The 19,054-nt window shown below is 35.4% G+C and overlaps 1 protein-coding gene across 6 annotated transcripts in view; it reads left to right on the forward strand.

Annotated features, from left to right (window-relative positions):
* LOC125649056 (calcium-independent protein kinase C-like) overlaps positions 1–19,054 on the forward strand; it is a 40,847-nt gene that overhangs the window by 8,442 nt on the left and 13,351 nt on the right. Inside the window, exons 4-11 of one of the 6 annotated variants that reach the window (XM_048876266.2) lie at positions 2,932–3,046; positions 5,970–6,096; positions 9,832–9,956; positions 10,619–10,688; positions 11,177–11,230; positions 12,347–12,385; positions 13,968–14,146; positions 15,475–15,648. In XM_048876266.2, the coding sequence (XP_048732223.1) occupies positions 2,932–3,046; positions 5,970–6,096; positions 9,832–9,956; positions 10,619–10,688; positions 11,177–11,230; positions 12,347–12,385; positions 13,968–14,146; positions 15,475–15,648 (883 nt within the window). The remainder of the gene's footprint in view (positions 1–2,931; positions 3,047–5,969; positions 6,097–9,831; positions 9,957–10,618; positions 10,689–11,176; positions 11,231–12,346; positions 12,386–13,967; positions 14,147–15,474; positions 15,649–19,054) is intronic. The other 5 variants (XM_048876267.2, XM_048876268.2, XM_056165551.1 and 2 more) reach the window with 5 other exon arrangements.

Here is a 19,054-nt window from a genome sequence, read left to right on the forward strand (position 1 = left end):
GCCTTACAAAGTATTCATGAAAGCTGTTTACTTACGGGATTACGGGAAATGACTCGGATGTATTGTGACATCACAATAGTTTACCTTGATGTAAAGTTTAGGTAATGTACATGAGGTCCCCTGGGGGATGTAGTACACACCGTTCAGAGGCACATCGAGGGATAGGGTATATATTTGTAAGCTCAATCACCAGCAGATCACGTGATTTGTTCAACCAGGAATATTTCAATAATCATAGTGTCATTCCTGTGAGGTATAATAATATTTTTTTTTATTACTGTTCAATCATCATTTGAGCATACTCTTCAGCAGTAGTGGAGAAAGGGCTGGTCTCAGCTGGTAAGGGCTGGTCTCAGCTGGTAAGGGCTGGTCTTGACTGGCAAGGGCTGGTCTCAGCTGGTAAGGGCTGGTCTTGACTGGTAAGCAGTGATTGGGAAGGCCAAAATGGCCTATTGGACTATGGCCCCTCGGTTCAAGTTTTCAATGGGCCATTTTCAGATTTAATGGGCCATCAACATATTTGGAATGACCATTTTCAATAAATAGCAAATGTGCAGTGGAACATTATTGTTTTAATTGAAACTCTGAACCATGACCACAATTTTTTCCACTGCTCTTTAAAATGTTTCTACTTTGTTTCAATGTCCTCTTCTCAACAGTATCATTGCTTTTACCGGCATTGGTACTTGAAGACGGTCTCTCGTTGGTTTTTTTTTCCTTCTTTTTTTTCCCATTGTTTTTTTCCCACTTCCTGTCGTTTCTATATCTGTCCTTGGACTTCCGAAACTTAAACGCTTAAGTATAAGCATGAGAAGACATGATGAGATGTGATGTAAGAGGAAATAGTTTATTGGTTATCTATTTTGATTTGTATTGCTTCAACCAATGAGATTCGGTATATCAGAATACATAGGAATTAAAAATGAAAGTACAAAAATAAGTAAGTCGTACCCAATTCATTCTAGAGAGAGAAAAAAACATAAGTTACAATCGATAATGAATGCGCACTTTGGTGCATGGATTAGATAATTTAATGCGCCAATTTTTACCTGAATGGGACTATGGCGCAGGGCGCATGGTCTTCCCAATCACTGGGTAAGGGCTGGTCTTGACTGGTAAGGGCTGGTCTCGACTGGTTTTTCAAAGATAATATGTATTATAACAATAGAGATTTTAACACACGTAATTAAGCAATTTATCTAATATAATTGATAGTGTTGGGTTAGTTTTTTTTTGTGGGTCCTGCTAGAAAAGTAGGGGTGTTGCAAAAAAAATTCTTATGGCAGGACCTATTGTCCAGCATTGTGGTAGAAGTTTTCAAGAACTCCGTGACAAGTGATGAAATATATACAATAACATTTCAAAAAGATCAGATAAAGGATGACACAACAAATATTACAAAAGGTGGAAGATCTTCCATATCGAATATGTGGTATTGTTAGCACGACTTTCTTAAAGGTACAGTGAAAATGTATATATTTTGAGCTGTTTATCTGTGATGATCCAATAAACATGTTTGATGATCTACATCTGGGAACCTGGTAACACTAAATGTCAATCAAACGAAACAGACAGCTATACACACTCAAAATAGAAGGCCAAAACCTAAGGTTAATTAAGCAATAAACTTACTATTATTCATATTTGCTTGACATATTGACTTAATTAGCAGTTCTTCTAATATTAATTAATTGTGCAAAACAGGGGCAAAAAACTTTGGCAATAATGATAAAGATGAAATGTCAGTTGTTTATATGCCTGTAATAGACCACAAGGTTTCTCCATGTAAATACATCTAAATGTTGCATTAACATGTGCATGTGAGATGCTATTTGAAAGGTTAAACGTTACAGAAATATGAATAATTTGTTGAGGATATGTGAATAATTTGTTGAGAGTATATAAGAATCATGGATTCGTACTATTAGTTACGCAGTCAGTGATACAGTGCTGAAAAATCGGATGTGAAAAGAAAACTTGAGTCCCTACAGTGCTGTCTTCTCACCCGATATGTTTCCGTAGCGGGATACTAACTCACTGTTTAAGAAATTTATCATGCTAAAGACTTTTTTCCATTGAATTGTTATGATCACCGCAACGAGGTACACAATGTTGATGTACATTATAAGCAATACAACAAAATTCAACAAATTTAAATGTGAAGATAGCAATCATGAATATTATCAAGAAAACCAGACAAAGGTAAAAATTAACACTTCACAGTATCTAATGGGTGTTAATGGGAGGTGCTCCTTTATGACTTCAATCCTTGTTTATATATATTACTATGACGATGCTGGAAGTCCAACACAGTACAAGTCTGATACAAAAATTATACAAACTTGAGACCGATTTTTTACCAGGTGTCACATTATGCCAGTAAATTTAGTAAAATAGCAACAAATTTATCTGCAGTGTGATAGATATTTATTTGCCCACACAAAAAAATTGCTTTTCCAGTTGACAAGAGTTTTCTGTGGGTCTGAATCCGTAAATCGATGTACAACCTGGAAGATTTTTTTGAGAGAAAGAACTGACGGAGGATGATTTGTGTGCGATTTAATTCTCAGAAATTGATGAGTAAATTTTGATACCTTTCCCCTTTATAACTTTGCTCCACAATCTACCTTTACAGCTTAAACAGTTGTAAGTATAGGGGATTTGATGATCATGAAAGTTTCACACCATATCTAGGTATAATTTGCTCAGGGATGTCTTAACAGGCAGTTTGTTGTTGGAGTATTATGCCTGGTCACTAGATGGCAGCACAGGGCCATCAGGTGACTGCTCTTAACTGTCTTAACTGAATTAACCAATGAGATGAAGGAGACCGAGGTGCCATTCAATTTCATATCAAATAGCTGTTGTTTCAACGGACAGGAATGATTAATAGAATGATGAATAATTATTATTTATTGTTTTCTATTTCAGGGGACTGTGGAATCAAGGTTATCAATGTCAAGTGTGCACGTGTGTCGTCCACAAACGATGTCACAAGAGTGTCGTCACGAAATGCCCGGGCTCCAAAGACGATGCCAGTCTAGAGGTACGCTGCGAATATCACTACAGTATTCAGGGAAATATTCGCCCCCGTTTTATTTTCGCCCTTGTTGTCAGTGGATGAAAATGTTTTCTCTCTTTATCTCTCTTTTAACACTACTGTGTTTGGGCGAATTTAAAATGGAGCAAAACTGTCTGCAAGTGCAGAATTGTGAAAATAACTCTGTAGATGTTAATTTTGTTTTCTATGTCTTGTGAAGCCAAAAAGATGATGCTTTAGCTTGTAGGAATGACACCTCATTTCATGTAAAGAATGGAGGGTAACTTGCAGTATTTGGTTTTGGTTTTTCTTTTTAAAATTCTTTGAAAATTTAATTCCCCAGATATTTAGACATTAATGGCAAACTGACAACTCAGCTGTATGACAAACGGGATGAATTCAGCTTCTCCATCGTCAATTTCCCATATTTATGTAGCAATATTCCATTATCACCTTCATATGGTGTTTATATCTCTCAACTGATTCAATACGCAAGAGTGTGTTCTGTGTATAGTCAGTTTTTAAATTGAGGCAAGCTACTGACAAAGAAATTGATGGTACAGGGGTGTCAACAGTCTAGATTGAAGTCAGCATTTCACAAATTCTGTGGTCGTTATACCGATCTAGTTCGTCAATACAACCTATCATTGGGTCAAACGCTGTCTGACGTGTTTCATACTGATTGTTAGGCTGTTCTTGGCACACTGATTTTGACTACGGACAACTCTGTTTACCTGATCAGGATATAGGGCGAACGGTAGGTGTGAGCGGTCGACAGGGGATGCTTACTCCTCCTAGGCACCTGATCCCACCTCTGGTGTGTCCAGGGGGTCCGTGTTTGCCCAACTATCTATTTTGTATTGTTTATAGGAGTTATGTTATTGATCACTATTTGTTATCTTCGCCTTTCACATTGAAGATAGGTGACATACTGTATAACAGGTATTTTCTGCATTTGTCCATTTTTTTGCGGATTGGAAAATCCGCAAACATTATAATCGCAATATATATTTACATGCTCATAGGTTCAATGCTATCACAGAAATGCAAAACACAGAGTATCATTTGCTACCAGCTACGATTTACAGATCAAATTGCAAAAATTTTCAACCGCATAAAATACCCGTTATACTTTATAAATGTTAAAGGACATATCTCATGTTTTCAAAGTATGCAATATTACATGCATTTTGTCTTCTTTATGCATATAGTAATTAATTCTAATAATTTGTTCGCCGAAATTTTGCGATAATTAACCACAATACAGACTTAAATCTAAGCCCCGATTTCAAAAAGTCAAGTTAATTAGGTAGGTAGTCACGTGGTACAGTGACGTCACATGCGCCCTTCGGATTGTGAAAGTACTGCGAGATATTATTAAAAACTCAACTTTTAGGGGCCTAATTAATTTACCATGGGCAACATTTAAATCGATGTTGATAAATTGTCCGAGTTTTATATGTGTTCGCCACCAGTGCACACCTATAACGATGTAAATACCCAAATATAGCGAGTAAAGCGTGTATGAAATCGGCAAAATTGTGAGTAAATAATGTTTATATGGGTCGCTGTCTACAAGCTGTTTGGGGATGTTATTCCTTTATACATCTGTAATTGGCGCTGTTTTTCTAAAATAAACAGTGCAATCATTATTTATTTTTGGATTAGACAAATTATGATACGTTAAATTGTTGACAACTAGGCCCTATGCCAAGCTATTGTCACGAGTGCATTTCGGAAAGAAAGAAAAAGACAACACACACACAAATCAATAAAATATTCAAATTTAAAGTGGTAATCACATTATTTGATTTTGATAAAGCAATCTTATTACTATTTTTGAATTGTGATCTGCACGTCTTTAGGAAGTACGAAGTGGGAGCACGGCGTTGTAGCCTACTGACGCACTCAAGATGCTACGAGTTCAATAAAGAAATAATTTTATAATTCAATTTAAAGTTAGGAAATACAATATTCTATTATTTGTATAATTAAAAGTTCAATTATTTTGTATCTTTATTTTTTGTTGTTGTAAATCTACCAGTTGGTAGAAGTTACATTGTATCGTCGATAAATGTTGTTACAAGGTGAAGGTCAGTTGATCCGAGTGTGTATTGAATTTGAAGAGCAAAACAGAATGTATGCTATAGGCCTACCAGTGCTTATAGCTTCGATATATCCATTTTCTCGCAGTTTATCAGGGTCTCTGTCCAAGCAATGTTTGAAAAGGTGACTGGGTGTGTTTTTTAAGGTAAAGTTCTTGCTCCAACAAAAAAATTATCCACGTCTTTTTTCTCGTACCTTCCTTCGAAAAATTGAAAAATACTCAGTCTAAATCCTTTCTATCGACAACTAGTACACCCGAGCACGGCACAAAACATCTTAATGCATTATTTACAAGCCGTTAACGTGACAATTGGTTTTTTGTCGATTAAATCTAATCTGTTTATGAAATGGCTAATAGATGTTTTCAAACCCGAGGGCGCATATGACGTCACACAAAATGAAAGAAAATATGCATATCGCAAGATTTGAATTTCATCGCTTTCAAACTCGAAAACTACGCAAAATATTTCATTTAAAACACATTTAAAGTAGTTTTAGGCATAAAAAGAGTTAATTTTGCTGAAAAAATGAAAAAGTTTAGAAACATGCGTTGTGTCCTTTAAGGTCTAATGTCAAAATTAAAAAGAAATATAGCTTTGCCATGGTCAGAAACATAGTTTTTCACATACTAATCTCATTTATAAGTTGTTTTTTGTGTTGATGTTAATTCTATTTCAGTGTGTAGTGTTTAATTCCAGGAGAATATATATTTGTTTAAAAAAATGTTGAAGACTTTTGCAAATTAAGAGATATTAATAAATAGACGAATTGAATAAGAAGTCGTAGTTGTACAACTTGTAATGATGCAGTATCTTCTTTCCAGCAGGTGCCCCGGGTGAAGATCAATGTTCCGCATCGTTTCAGTGTACACAATTATAAGAGACCAACATTCTGTGACCATTGTGGGTCCCTACTGTATGGTATTGTGAAACAGGGGGAACAGTGTGGGGGTAAGTGCCAATGCACAGTAAGGACTGGCAGGGAAGGCAGTGGGGTTAAGAGTGACGGACCTAATTCATTTCTACAATAGAGATTTTATTCAAATTTTGATATAAGGTAAAGCATGCATTAATGAGTTAAAATCAATGGAAAAAAAACAAATGAAAATCATATTTGATTTTCAGCAGGGGGCGTTTCAAAAGTTGGCTATGAAATAGTCGTAATTGCAAAGGAAATATAGGTAAATTTTTAATGTGCAATATAAAAGTTAAAATTGAAATATTTCTACAATAGAGTTTTAATCCTAATTAAAGAATGATTTTAAAAAGACAATAAGCTTACTAACTGTAAGGGAAAAAGTATGGGTCATCGGCAATTCTTTTTCAGGGAAGCATGTCAAAGGACGATTTTTGGCCAGTTTTCAAGGAAAATGTCATTAAATAAGAAATGGATAGGTTTTCTACTTGTAGTTTCATACTTTTCCTTTATACTAAATAATGATATGGATTAGGAAAAAGTTTACCAATCATATGTAAACACTGAGTCATTGCATAATATTCCAGGGGTGGTGTCAAAATATGAAATGTATGAACTGTCACAAATTCAATAAATCCGATATAGAGTGCTCAGTATGCAGCTTAAGACAACGGATTTATATATATGTAATGTGCACATTTTGTTTTTATTTTCATAATCTTTAACCTTTCTAAATAAATCAAAAAAGTTCAAATGTTTGAATAAAAGCGTACATATTTCATATTGATAAGAGACCAAGTACATGACTTATCGTACAGTTTCAAGATAGGATCTAACATGTACTTCAAGTGTCATCATCATTTATAAGATTTTTCTGATGAACACTCTCAGAAACAAAATGGACTTTTATTCCCTGAAACATTTTTATAAATTAAGCTTAAGAGTAGCATAGATTTATTTTAATAAAGGAATTCTGACATTTCTTGTACTTGTATTGAATGTATAAATGCATAAACATGTTTATGTAATACATGGTACATGTTGATTGGCAATTGCAATCTGAGACATGAGTAACTAAAGCATTATATTCTACCTGAATGTATTTTTCACTATATCAAAAGATGACGATAAGCTGACTATTTTCGCCAAAATATATGTATCTCTGCCGTGTGATCGGTTCTGTGCTAGGATGATAGTCTTCAAACTATTCAACGACAGCATCGATTTTCTGCGCAATTCGACATTGTGACGTCAAATACAAAGCCCAGTGGCGTATTCAACGTCACAACTATAGCAGCTGTTTTCAACATTATGACGGAAGGATTTGTTTTGTTGTCGGAAGAATTATTATTCTGCTTTGGTATAATAATATAATATCTATCCAATGGGTAGGGGGCGATAGCGGGTTTATTGTCAGCCGAGAGAGAAACTACTGCCCCCCACCAGTCCTGTCTCTGTTCTTCAGTTGTTGTTGATTGATACGGTTTTGGTCTCTTTTTTTTTTCGATCAGTGTCGTTTTAATGAATGGTCGAAAGATTTCAAAATATAATTCTACCCTCTTTTCTGCAGTTGGTTGTAAATAGATATCGTTGGTTTTTGAGTAATACGCTTCTGGTGCATGCCGTAAATTGTTAATTGTTTATAGAGTAATACAGTAAATACTATTAATAAGAATATTCATGATATAAACTATATTCAGAAGTAAAATTTTAATAACAAAAGAGTCTATACATTTTTTTGTACTTCGTTGTGCATACCTATGACAGTTTGATTCACAGCATATGCGCGGGAGGTTGTAAAAACACTGACGATTACGGAATCCCAGAAATTACACATAAAACACGGAAGAATCACGGACAGAAATTTTAAAGTCACGGATTCAGATACAAAAGTTAAGGAAATTCTATAAATCAACTTTATTGAAGAATTCATATGAAATATGGATTAAAATAAGATGTATTACTTGTATATTGAAAGAAATATACAGCCTCAAGTTCAGTTCGTAAATTTCGCATGTTCATAATGTGATGAAACAATTGAAGCGAAGTCACAATGCATGGAGACTGTAGATAGCGATGTGTGCGGCTTTCTGCGCAGAAGTGCAAAATTTTGAATTAGGTCTGTCGTCCTTAAGTGCTAATGCACAGTAAGAACTGGCGGGGGGAGCAGTGTGGGAGTAAGTGTCAATGTACAGTAAGAACTGGCTGGGGGAGCAGTGTGGGAGTAAGTGCTAATGCACAGTAAGAACTGGCGGGGGGAGCAGTGTGGGAGTAAGTGTTAATGTACAGTAAGAACTGGCGGGGGGAGCAGTGTGGGAGTAAGTGTTATTGTACAGTAAGAACTGGCGGGGGGAGCAGTGTGGGAGTAAGTGTTAATGTACAGTAAGAGCTGGCGGGGGGAGCAGTGTGGGAGTAAGTGTTAATGCACAGTAAGAACTGGCGGGGGGAGCAGTGCGGGAGTAAGTGTTAATGCACAGTAAGAACTGGCAGGGGAGCAGTGCGGGAGTAAGTGTTAATGCACAGTAAGAACTGGCAGAGGGAGCAGTGCGGGAGTAAGTGTTAATGCACAGTAAGAACTGGCGGGGGGAGCAGTGTGGGAGTAAGTGTTAATGTACAGTAAGAACTGGCGGGGGGAGCAGTGTGGGAGTAAGTGTCAATGTACAGTAAGAACTGGCTGGGGGAGCAGTGTGGGAGTAAGTGCTAATGCACAGTAAGAACTGGCGGGGGGAGCAGTGTGGGAGTAAGTGTTAATGTACAGTAAGAACTGGCGGGGGGAGCAGTGTGGGAGTAAGTGTTAATGTACAGTAAGAGCTGGCGGGGGGAGCAGTGTGGGAGTAAGTGTTAATGCACAGTAAGAACTGGCGGGGGGAGCAGTGCGGGAGTAAGTGTTAATGCACAGTAAGAACTGGCAGGGGAGCAGTGCGGGAGTAAGTGTTAATGCACAGTAAGAACTGGCGGGGGGAGCAGTGCGGGAGTAAGTGTTAATGCACAGTAAGAACTGGCAGAGGGAGCAGTGCGGGAGTAAGTGTTAATGCACAGTAAGAACTGGCGGGGGGAGCAGTGTGGGAGTAAGTGTTAATGTACAGTAAGAACTGGCGGGGGGAGCAGTGTGGGAGTAAGTGCTAATGCACAGTAAGAACTGGCGGGGGGAGCAGTGTGGGAGTAAGTGTTAATGCACAGTAAGAACTGGCAGAGGGAGCAGTGCGGGAGTAAGTGTTAATGCACAGTAAGAACTGGCGGGGGGAGCAGTGTGGGAGTAAGTGTTAATGCACAGTAAGAACTGGCAGTGAGAGTCATTTTTAGTGATGTCTTGTATCAGAGATTCAAATTTGTTCAAATCATGAACCTCTTAGGCAGGGTCACAACTATTTATGAAAAATCTATGAAAACCTTCTGGAGTAACTACAAGGGTACAAACAACCTTTAGTTGTAAATTTGACATTAGAATTTCTTTTACATGTATATATATATATATATATATATATATATATATAAACAATGACGAAACAGTATTGTATGGAAGTAGATTATTCATTGCAGAGAAATCTTATATCATTTTCATAAAATTTGAATGGATGTCTCTTTCACTCTGAGATTTTTTTAATCACAGTTCTGAGAATGAAAAAGTTTTACATTCTAGTTGACAGTTAATGCCCTTTTAAAATACTTCAGAATTACAAAACTTTGTCTTCATCTTTATGTAAGGGAAGTGACTCTGGCAAGTGTTGTATCTTATGAGCCTCTTGTAAATTTTATGCTTTGATTTTCAGATTGCAAAATAAATGTTCACAAAAGGTGTAAGAAAAATGTTGCAAATAATTGTGGAATAAATTCAAAACAATTGGCAAAGATGATAGAAGAAATGGGACTCACACCAGGCAACACAAGGAAAAAGGTATGCAATATTTTAAAACAGTATTAGAAAGTAACTTTCAAACTTCAACATATATTAATTAATTTTCTATCTTCATACAAGTGATTAAAGTGAAATGATATTCCTGTTACATATACATACTTGACCAACTTCACACATCTGCAAGAATAAACGATTGTTTAGAAATATGATATATGGACAGAAAACAAGTACTATGGAATCATTTCGTAGGGCTCAATTATCGTGAATTTTTGGGGTACCCTTATCCAACCAATTTCAAACCACAATGAAATACACAATTTATGTAATGTTTCAAGTGCATGATAATTACATCCCTATGAAACTGTAAAATATTGACAATCCATGAAAATTTAACCCCATAAATTTAAATTTTATGATTGAACTGGAAATTTTGAAAATATTAACTGTAAATTCACATAGTTTGACAAAAAAAAATTATGGATTGAAGATTTCGTGCCTGACAGAATTTGAAGAGTTGCCTTTCTTTGTTTAAATTTCCTTGATTTATTGAATATATATATTCATCCTACAAAATCAATGAAATTTGTGCCCCCACCATCATGAAAACTAGTTATTTTCCTAGTAACATGAGGCACTGCGACCAAGAAACATTGAACACCTGAATAAATTCAGCTCTGAGTCGTTTTGTTATTATATTGTAGCCGTCGATAAGTACAGAATCTCCGAACAGAGAAAATAAAGGCCGCTTGACTTCTCCTCTTCCTGAACTAGGTGAGTACATTTAGTGCACAGTTGTCTCATAAATAGAAACAGCTAATTGATGATAAAAAGGATGTGAGTAGGTTGTATATTACTGAGCAATTTATGCATGAGCATCGAAAGATATATATTATATTATGATAGATTAGAATTTGCAAAAAGGAAGTAAATATTAAAATTGTGGCATGAATATTGAATGAAATTTAATTGTATTGAATTGAAAGTACTTGATTTGCACTACCATTAGATTTATATACGATATTAAAATGGATTTATAAGTATTGCATTAATAGGTATCTCAATGTGCTGTTAAGTGTTGTTGTAATCTAGTTAAAGCAAGAATTATTTTCATTATACAAATTTTTTATGCATGTTTTAATTTTCATTTCAACTTTCAAAACACTATCAACATACTGTACCAGTATTCTATTTTATTTGCTACTTTTCTTCTCTGTGTAGAGAATTTTCTTTTCAATATGTTTAATGTAATTTTATTTTAGAAAAAAAGAAAAACGGGAACAAAATTCCCTACATGCGGAGTCACACCGTTGCTAGTATGTAATAAATCACCTGTCTTTGTCCTTGGCTACAACATTTTTCAGTCTTTTTCTCCGCCTCTTCTTCCTCACTTTATGGACATCTTTAAACATTGACTAACTGAAGATAGATTGCAGAACATTAAATCTTACAACTAACAAAGAAACTAATTCATAATTTACTGCAAGTATCATCAATGAAATCAAACAAAATGGATTGCATTTTTCGTATCTTAAATTTGTATAACACTCAACACTCATTTAAATGATTTGCAAAAGAATGTTTAAATTTTTCAATACTACATACGTGTTTAGATGAAGTTTTATGAAACTTTTTTTTTTTGATTTATGTTCCAAGATCTTAAATTTAAAAAAATTAAATTTGAATGACAATGTACGGCAGTGTGAAATATTCTCGAGAGGGACGTTAAACAATATCCAATCAATCAATGTAAGTTTTAATGAGGCATGAACACGATTTGAGCTGAAAATTTTCAAACCTTATTTTTCCAGTTTTAATGTTTGAAATGCTTAACTAAGGTATTTCTAATGGTCAGCAAAAATTTGAATGTCAGTTGTCGAGGTATATGAGAGATACAGAGCTCACTATTCTTTGTTTTGTGAACAAGGCCCGTGCTATGTTTTTGTTTACATAGGTTAAATGTACTAGTAAAAGTTTCGTTTAAGGCAGATTTCTTTAATTTACAAGTTAATTTTGAACATGATTAGATAGTTTCTAGTGATTGGCACCTCTCATTTTGTTTTAAACATGCTGATTTTCTAAATAATCTACATGTAAACAAAAACATGGCACAAGCCTTGTTTATATAACAAAAAATTTGTGAGTGCTGTATCTCACTTGTAACTCAACAACTGATATTCAATTCAAATTTTGGTCAGTGTAGTGTGTGAATTTATGACTGCAGACACATATATAACTATATAGCATACTCCTACAGTATTTAGATATCAATTAAAAAATTTATTCAAATGTATGATGTATTTTTAGACACGAGACATAGATTACCACAAGTATTGCTGTGAAATGCTTAGAATTGTACTTTCTTTGAATTAATTTATAAACAGAGATATTAAACATATAATATATAAACATATGTTGCATCTGTCTGATAGATGAAAAAGCTGTAGAAATCTCAAAAGACAAAAAGAGAAGTATGTAAGAGACAAATCTCTACAGATAGTGCTTATTACTATATATTAAGGCGTTCTAAAGCAGAATCTTAAATAGCATACTAGGCAGCTGTCTTATACATTATATTGTAGCCAGTGACAAATTCATGTTCATAGTTGCATGTGTTGGAGACATTGTGTACCCAATCAGGATCTGGTGTCATGTTCTTTATGAGTGGCTTATTCTCATTGGAAGAATTTTGTCCAATCAGACAAGTTGTAATAACATAGCTTTCCCCAAAGTTTGAATATACAATATTTATGTTTTAAATCTTGGTACTTTGTATAAAGCTATCTTGCATCACCAAGGAAATGTTATGAAATATCAGTCCCTCCCACTCAAAATATCAGACTAGTAAAACGGGGAGGGGTCTATGTTATTAAAGCTTGTCCAATCAGATCAGTTCCTGATCTCTTCATTCAACATTGGACGGTCAGAATGTGCATGATAGAATGCAGGTGCATGAGGTGTTCTTCATAAATTCATGTATACTATTGGGATGTGTGGGCATATTACAGATGAAATAGAAAAAAACCAAACCATGATACAGTATAGAGTACCATTTACAATGAGACGGCATAGAATGTATTTTAATATACACTGTGTCACATGCTCATAATAGTTCACTTGTTTTATGCAATGTAGGTCATTTGATGTTGTGAAAAGTTTACCAAATTGTTGTCCACATAAAAGTTTCGAAAGAAATAACTTTCGGCTCCCTTTAACAAAATCCCAGATGGCTGTATTTTGAGTTGATGGAGATATTGACAGTTTATTCTGGGTACATGAGCCATTAGATACCAGTAAAAGGATACTGCTGAATTAACAAAGAATGTTTGGAAATCTTAATGAATCGTAGATTGTGCATTGATATCGTGCATTTACTGTTGTGTACTGTAACGAGAGATGAGTAAAGGATAGGATGTACTGTACATGGACGGCAGCCAGACAAATGCATACAGCTGACTGCTTTTGCCTGTGATATGATATGTTTAGGATCATTGGGTATCGGTAGCAGAACATTTGTATGTCATCATTTCTGAATGCATTACACAAACCAATAAAAGGGGGAGGAGTCATTGTTTCCAATAGCAAATAATTATCATAGTACACTTGCTTTGTGTATGTGTGTTTACAAAATATACAAGATGCATTACCATAATCAGATGTGAGACTCATCATGTATTATAGCAAAAGACTTAACAAATAATAACACTGTGGGGCTTAGCTGATTGGAGCAATCATTATACTGCAAGCTTTACAATTTTATTCCAAGGAAATGGAATGATGAATATGCTTTGCCAGCCATCAATAATCCTTTTTAAAAGCTACACTGCAAAGTATATTCAGTAGATATATTAACATCATCACCTTGCACAGACTTTTGAATGTCTAAAGCTGTATATGTAATGGTAAAACAATTAGATGAGTATCAAGTTATATTTAAGTTTGCTTCTTTTAAAATGTCGATGTAGCTCATGAGGCCATTTAAGTTTGCTTCTTATACAATTGTAGAATAGGGCTTTTCAAGAAAACAGATTTTGATAATTTGTGTTGTTTCAGATGATGGGAACGATGATTACCCCCCAAACAGTGACCCAAACAGGCTACCAGGTGAAAACATGTGTCTGAGTCGTGGGCGGAGTCCCTCCCAGGAGAGGTCGGGCCACAAACGCATGGACAAATACGGTCTCCCAGATTTTATATTTATTAAAGTTCTGGGCAAAGGCAGTTTTGGAAAGGTTTGTAATGTTCTGGAGAATTTTTGATAACAATGATTAATTGTGTATATATATATACTGTGTAGCCAGCATCTGTTTCAATGGGAAAGGGCTCAGGGACGCTTAGCCTACTGCCCAATCCTATTCATTATGTATCTTTGTGTTGAATGAAGTAGTTTGGTTTTTTTTATAGAATTCAGTGTTAGTAACCTATTTTATTGTTTTTTTTGAATTTTTTTTTTTAGAACTCAGTAGTGGTAGTAACCCATTTTACCATCCTTATTTTCATGCTTCAGTTACAGAAAAGGATATGCACTAAAATTGCTGAATTTTCAATGTCTCCAAGAAAAGCCCACATAGAGAGGAAATGCACCACAATGTGGAGAATACTTATATCTTAAAAGATAATCAGACAGTGTAATATTTAATTACTATAATTGTACTTACATCAATTTTAGTGATAATCATTTAATGCTTTTCCTGCTAATCATGTTGTGATGATTTACATTGTATGGATACACCAAGTTATGACTACAAGTTAATCTACGAAATATACATCAAATTCCAAGGGTAGACTTTTCGTGTGTTAGACTTAGTCTTTACTGTTGACACTAGGCTTTTATTTACGACACCATTTTGTGATCCAGAGCATTAGGGTTGGTGACAGGAATTTAGGGATTGCAATAACTATGAATCTTTACTCGCTTATCCTTGACTTTGAGCTAATATATGCAATTGTTGCTTGCTAAAGGTATTCTTAAGTGCTTTTTGAAGCTGAAAACATGCATGAAACATATGAAGTTGCTGTCATTTTTTAATTGATTCCAAAATATTTCAAGACATGTTGGATAAAAAGTTTAAATGCATTCTAACTCCTTTAATAGATTTGCACATTTAGAACAAGATCCAACATCATGTGTTATGTGTCTCTGTTAACTTTAAAAAGTTAATTGTAAAATTATTATTCTGTGCATTTTCTAACTGCTTATACTGAAATGAAAATGAAAGTTTCTTTTTAAAAAAAAAAGTTTGCCCTTGAAATGACAGTATATTTCATTTTTGAGGGGCCAAAATCACAGCATATTTGTGAAAGAATTTTGTTGCTCACATGATCTTGTATATTATACAATGAGCCCTGAATTAGTGAATTAAGAATTTATTGAACTTAACAGGATCTGCTTATGGTGGTATCTTATATTAATTTTCTTGAGGACTCGTAGTAAAGTAAATTCATCCCAATTTCAATATATGATTAATCTGATTGTGCTGTTAGAAAATGCACTAAATGTTGACTGTGTTTATGTATTTGTGTTTACTGTTCATCATGGTACATGTAATGATTATATTAGGTGATGTTAGCTGAAAAAAGGGGTACAGATGAAGTATTGGCAGTAAAAGTTCTTAAAAAGGAAACCATTTTACAAGATGATGATGTAGAATGCACCATGACAGAAAAGAGGATCTTGGCTCTTTCTGCAAAGCATCCCTTCCTCACAGCGCTCCATTCATGCTTCCAAACAAGGGTAAGATCATCTGAGAGGGTAACTTTATTCAGTAGTAGTGTGTCAGTAGTTTGTAGAGCACCTGTTTATATGTGTCTCCATTCATGCTTCCAAACAAGGGTAAGATCATCTGAGAGGGTAACTTTATTCAGTAGTAGTGTATCAGTAGTTTGTAGAGCACCTGTTTATATGTGTTGCATGACGGTGCTTGTATTGGCTTATGAAATCTTTGTCAACATTATAGAGAAGTATCCTCCATTTGTAACTAGATGTAATATGAATGAAAGAAAAAGGTTCTGATCAAGTTTTGTGTATGTATGTGTGGTCGGTGGATCACAAGACTTCTGTCATCTCACCCATTCTTCTGTTTAATGAATGATAAGTCTTCATTTTTTACAGTTGTTTATCTTGTTTCAAAGACATTTTGATGGAATAAAAAAATAAACTTTTGGATGTTGTAAGATATTTCCTAACTTACACAAACCTTGATAACGGACACTGTATGGATTCTGTTACCAGTGTAAGGAGGTTATCATTATAAGGAGGTTACATTATAACCAGCTTACATTATAAGGAGGTTACATTATAACCAGGTTACATTATAAGCAGGTTTCATTATAAGAAGGTCCCGTGGGAATCCGGGTTAGAATAGATCCTCAGTACCCCTTGCTTGTCGTAAAAGGCAACTAAATGGGGTGGTCCTTCGGATGAGACCACAAAAATTGAGGTCCCGTGTCACAGCAGGTGTGGCATGACAAAGATCCCTCTCTGCTCAAAGGCCCTAAGCGACGAGCATAGGCCGAAATTTTGCAGCCCTTCACCGGCAATGGTGACATCTCCCTATGAGTGAAAAATTCTTGAGAGAGACGTTAAACAATATTCAGTCAATCAATCATTTTAAGCAGGTTACATTATACAGAGGTTATCATTATAAGCAGGTTACTTTATAAACAGGTTACATTATAAGGAGGTAACTTTATAAGGAGGTTATATTAAAAGCAGGCTACATTATGAAGAGTTTATCATTATAAGGACGTTACATTATGAAGAGTTTATCATTATAAGGAGGTTACAAGATAAGCAGGTTAAATTATAAGGAGGTTATCATTATAAGGAGGTTACCATTATAAGCAGGTTACAATATAAACAGGTTACATTACAAACAGGTTACATTATAAGGAGGTTACATGATATGTAAGTTACACTTTGACTTTATTCCTTCTCTCCTCGTGGAGAATAGGGCCATGAACAAGTCCTCTTCATTTACTTCTATCCTGGGCTGATCTTGCTGCCTCTGTCCATGACCCAAAACTTAGTTCTTTCCTCTCTCTTTCTATTGTTCTTCTCCACGTTTCCTTCGGTCTTCCTCCCTTTCTTTTTCCTTCTGGTGTCCAACTAAGGGCTACATATGGGTGTGTTCTTGTATCCATCCGTAGCACATGTCCAATCCACTGCCATCTGTGTGTGGGGTTTTTTCCTAGTGCTGATCTTTGCCACTCCTGCTATCTCTCTAACTGCTACATTTGATATTTTCATTGGCCAGTAGATCTTTAAGATTTTTCTAAGACATTTGTGCTGGAATTTCATCCCCTTTTGTCATTTTCCAGGTCTCACTGCCATACAATTGTTTAACACAGCTATTACATTTGAGCTGAAGAGCTTCATTTTTGTTTTTCTGTTGAGTTGGTTATTGCTACAGATCTTGTGTAGCTTATGGAATGCTACTCTTGCATGGCCAATTCTTCTTCTTATATCTTCATTAGTACCTCCTGTCTTGCTTACTGTTGCTCCGAGGTAAATGAACTCATCCACATCGTTTATGTTGTTCCCGTTGATGGTTATTGGTGTGTTGTTTGCAGCATTTAGACGCATAACTTTGGTTTTTCCTGCATTGATTTTTAAACCTGTTCTTGCTGCGTATCTGTTTAGAGAGTTCAGTTTTTGTTGCATTTGATCTTTGCTGCTGGATAATAAAGTGATGTCATCTGCAAAATCTAGATCGTCTAATTTTGTTGTCATATTCCATCTTATGCCTGAGTTGTTATCTGCTGTTGTCTTTTTCATTATCCAGTCGACTATAAGGAGGAACAAGAAACCCGACATGTTGCATCCTTGTTTGACACCAGATTTAACATTAAACCTTTCTGTTGTACCATTTCCATCAACAACTGCGCATTCACTGTCTTCATACATTAATTTAACCATACTGATTATTTTGTCTGGTATTCCATAAGATTTCATGATCTTCCAAAGGGTTTCCCTGTGTACGCTGTCAAAGGCTTTTTCAAAATCGACGAAGCATAGATAGAGGTTGGAGTTCCATTCTATAGCTTGTTCTAGAATATTACGTAGGACAAATATCTGTTCCGTAGTGCCTCTTCCTGCCCTGAATCCAGCTTGTTCCATTCTCAGATGTCTGTCTACACCAAGTACAATTCGTTTTATTATTATTTTCCCCATTATTTTGACAGTTGTTGCTATTAGTGTGATTCCTCTCCAATTCCCACAGTTTGTCAGGTCACCTTTCTTTGCTAACTTTATTATAAGTCCCCTTCTCCAGTCTTTGGGAGCTTTTCCAGTTGTCCAGATATGTTGAATAGTTTGTGTAGTTCCTTGACAGTTGTTTCTATGTCTGATTTCAATATTTATACAGTGATGTTATCTACACCTGGAGCTTTGCCTAACTTCATTTCTTTCAATGCTCTCCTTATCTCGTCTTCTGTTGGTGGACCTGTTTCTATGTCTAATTCGATGGACTCCCCTGTTAGTATTTCAGCAGGATCAATAGGATCTGGTCTATTTAACACTTTGCTGAAGTGTTCCATCCATCTTTTTCTTCCATCTTCCTCTTTAGTCAAGAGATTTCCTTCCTTATTTTTACTGCCTCAACAGTTTTTGGACGTTCGTTGCACAGTAATTTGGTTACATCATATACAGTTTTCATGTTTCCGATGTTTGCTGCCTCTTGTGCCTCATTTGCCATGTCATCTACCAATTGTCGTTTATCTTTTCTAAAACTTCTTTTCACCTCTTTGTCTTTGTCCTCATACTGTTCTTTTAGTCTAGCTCTTAATCTCTCTGATCTTGCACTTTCTACTTTGCCCTTTAGAACTCGCCTCTCTTCTACCTTTTTCCAACTGCCCTGGCTTATCCATTCCTGGTTTTTCCTTTTTCTATACCCAAGTACGTTTATGGCAGTTTCATTATATGCAGTTTTAATGTTGTTCCATCTTTCCTCTATATCATCAGGATTGGGACCTATGGTGTTGTCTTCACTGAGTGCATTAAATCTATTCCTCAGTTCTATTTGGAATTGTTGCCGAACTTCTGGTACTGTAAGTTTGCGTGTCTCGAATCTTGTTGAAGATGTTGGTTTCTTTCCTATTTTGTGCAGTTTAAGCATTACTTTTGTGATGACTAAATTGTG

Source organism: Ostrea edulis, chromosome 5 (genome assembly GCF_947568905.1).
Source record: "Ostrea edulis chromosome 5, xbOstEdul1.1, whole genome shotgun sequence".
Lineage (NCBI taxonomy): Eukaryota > Metazoa > Mollusca > Bivalvia > Ostreida > Ostreidae > Ostrea > Ostrea edulis.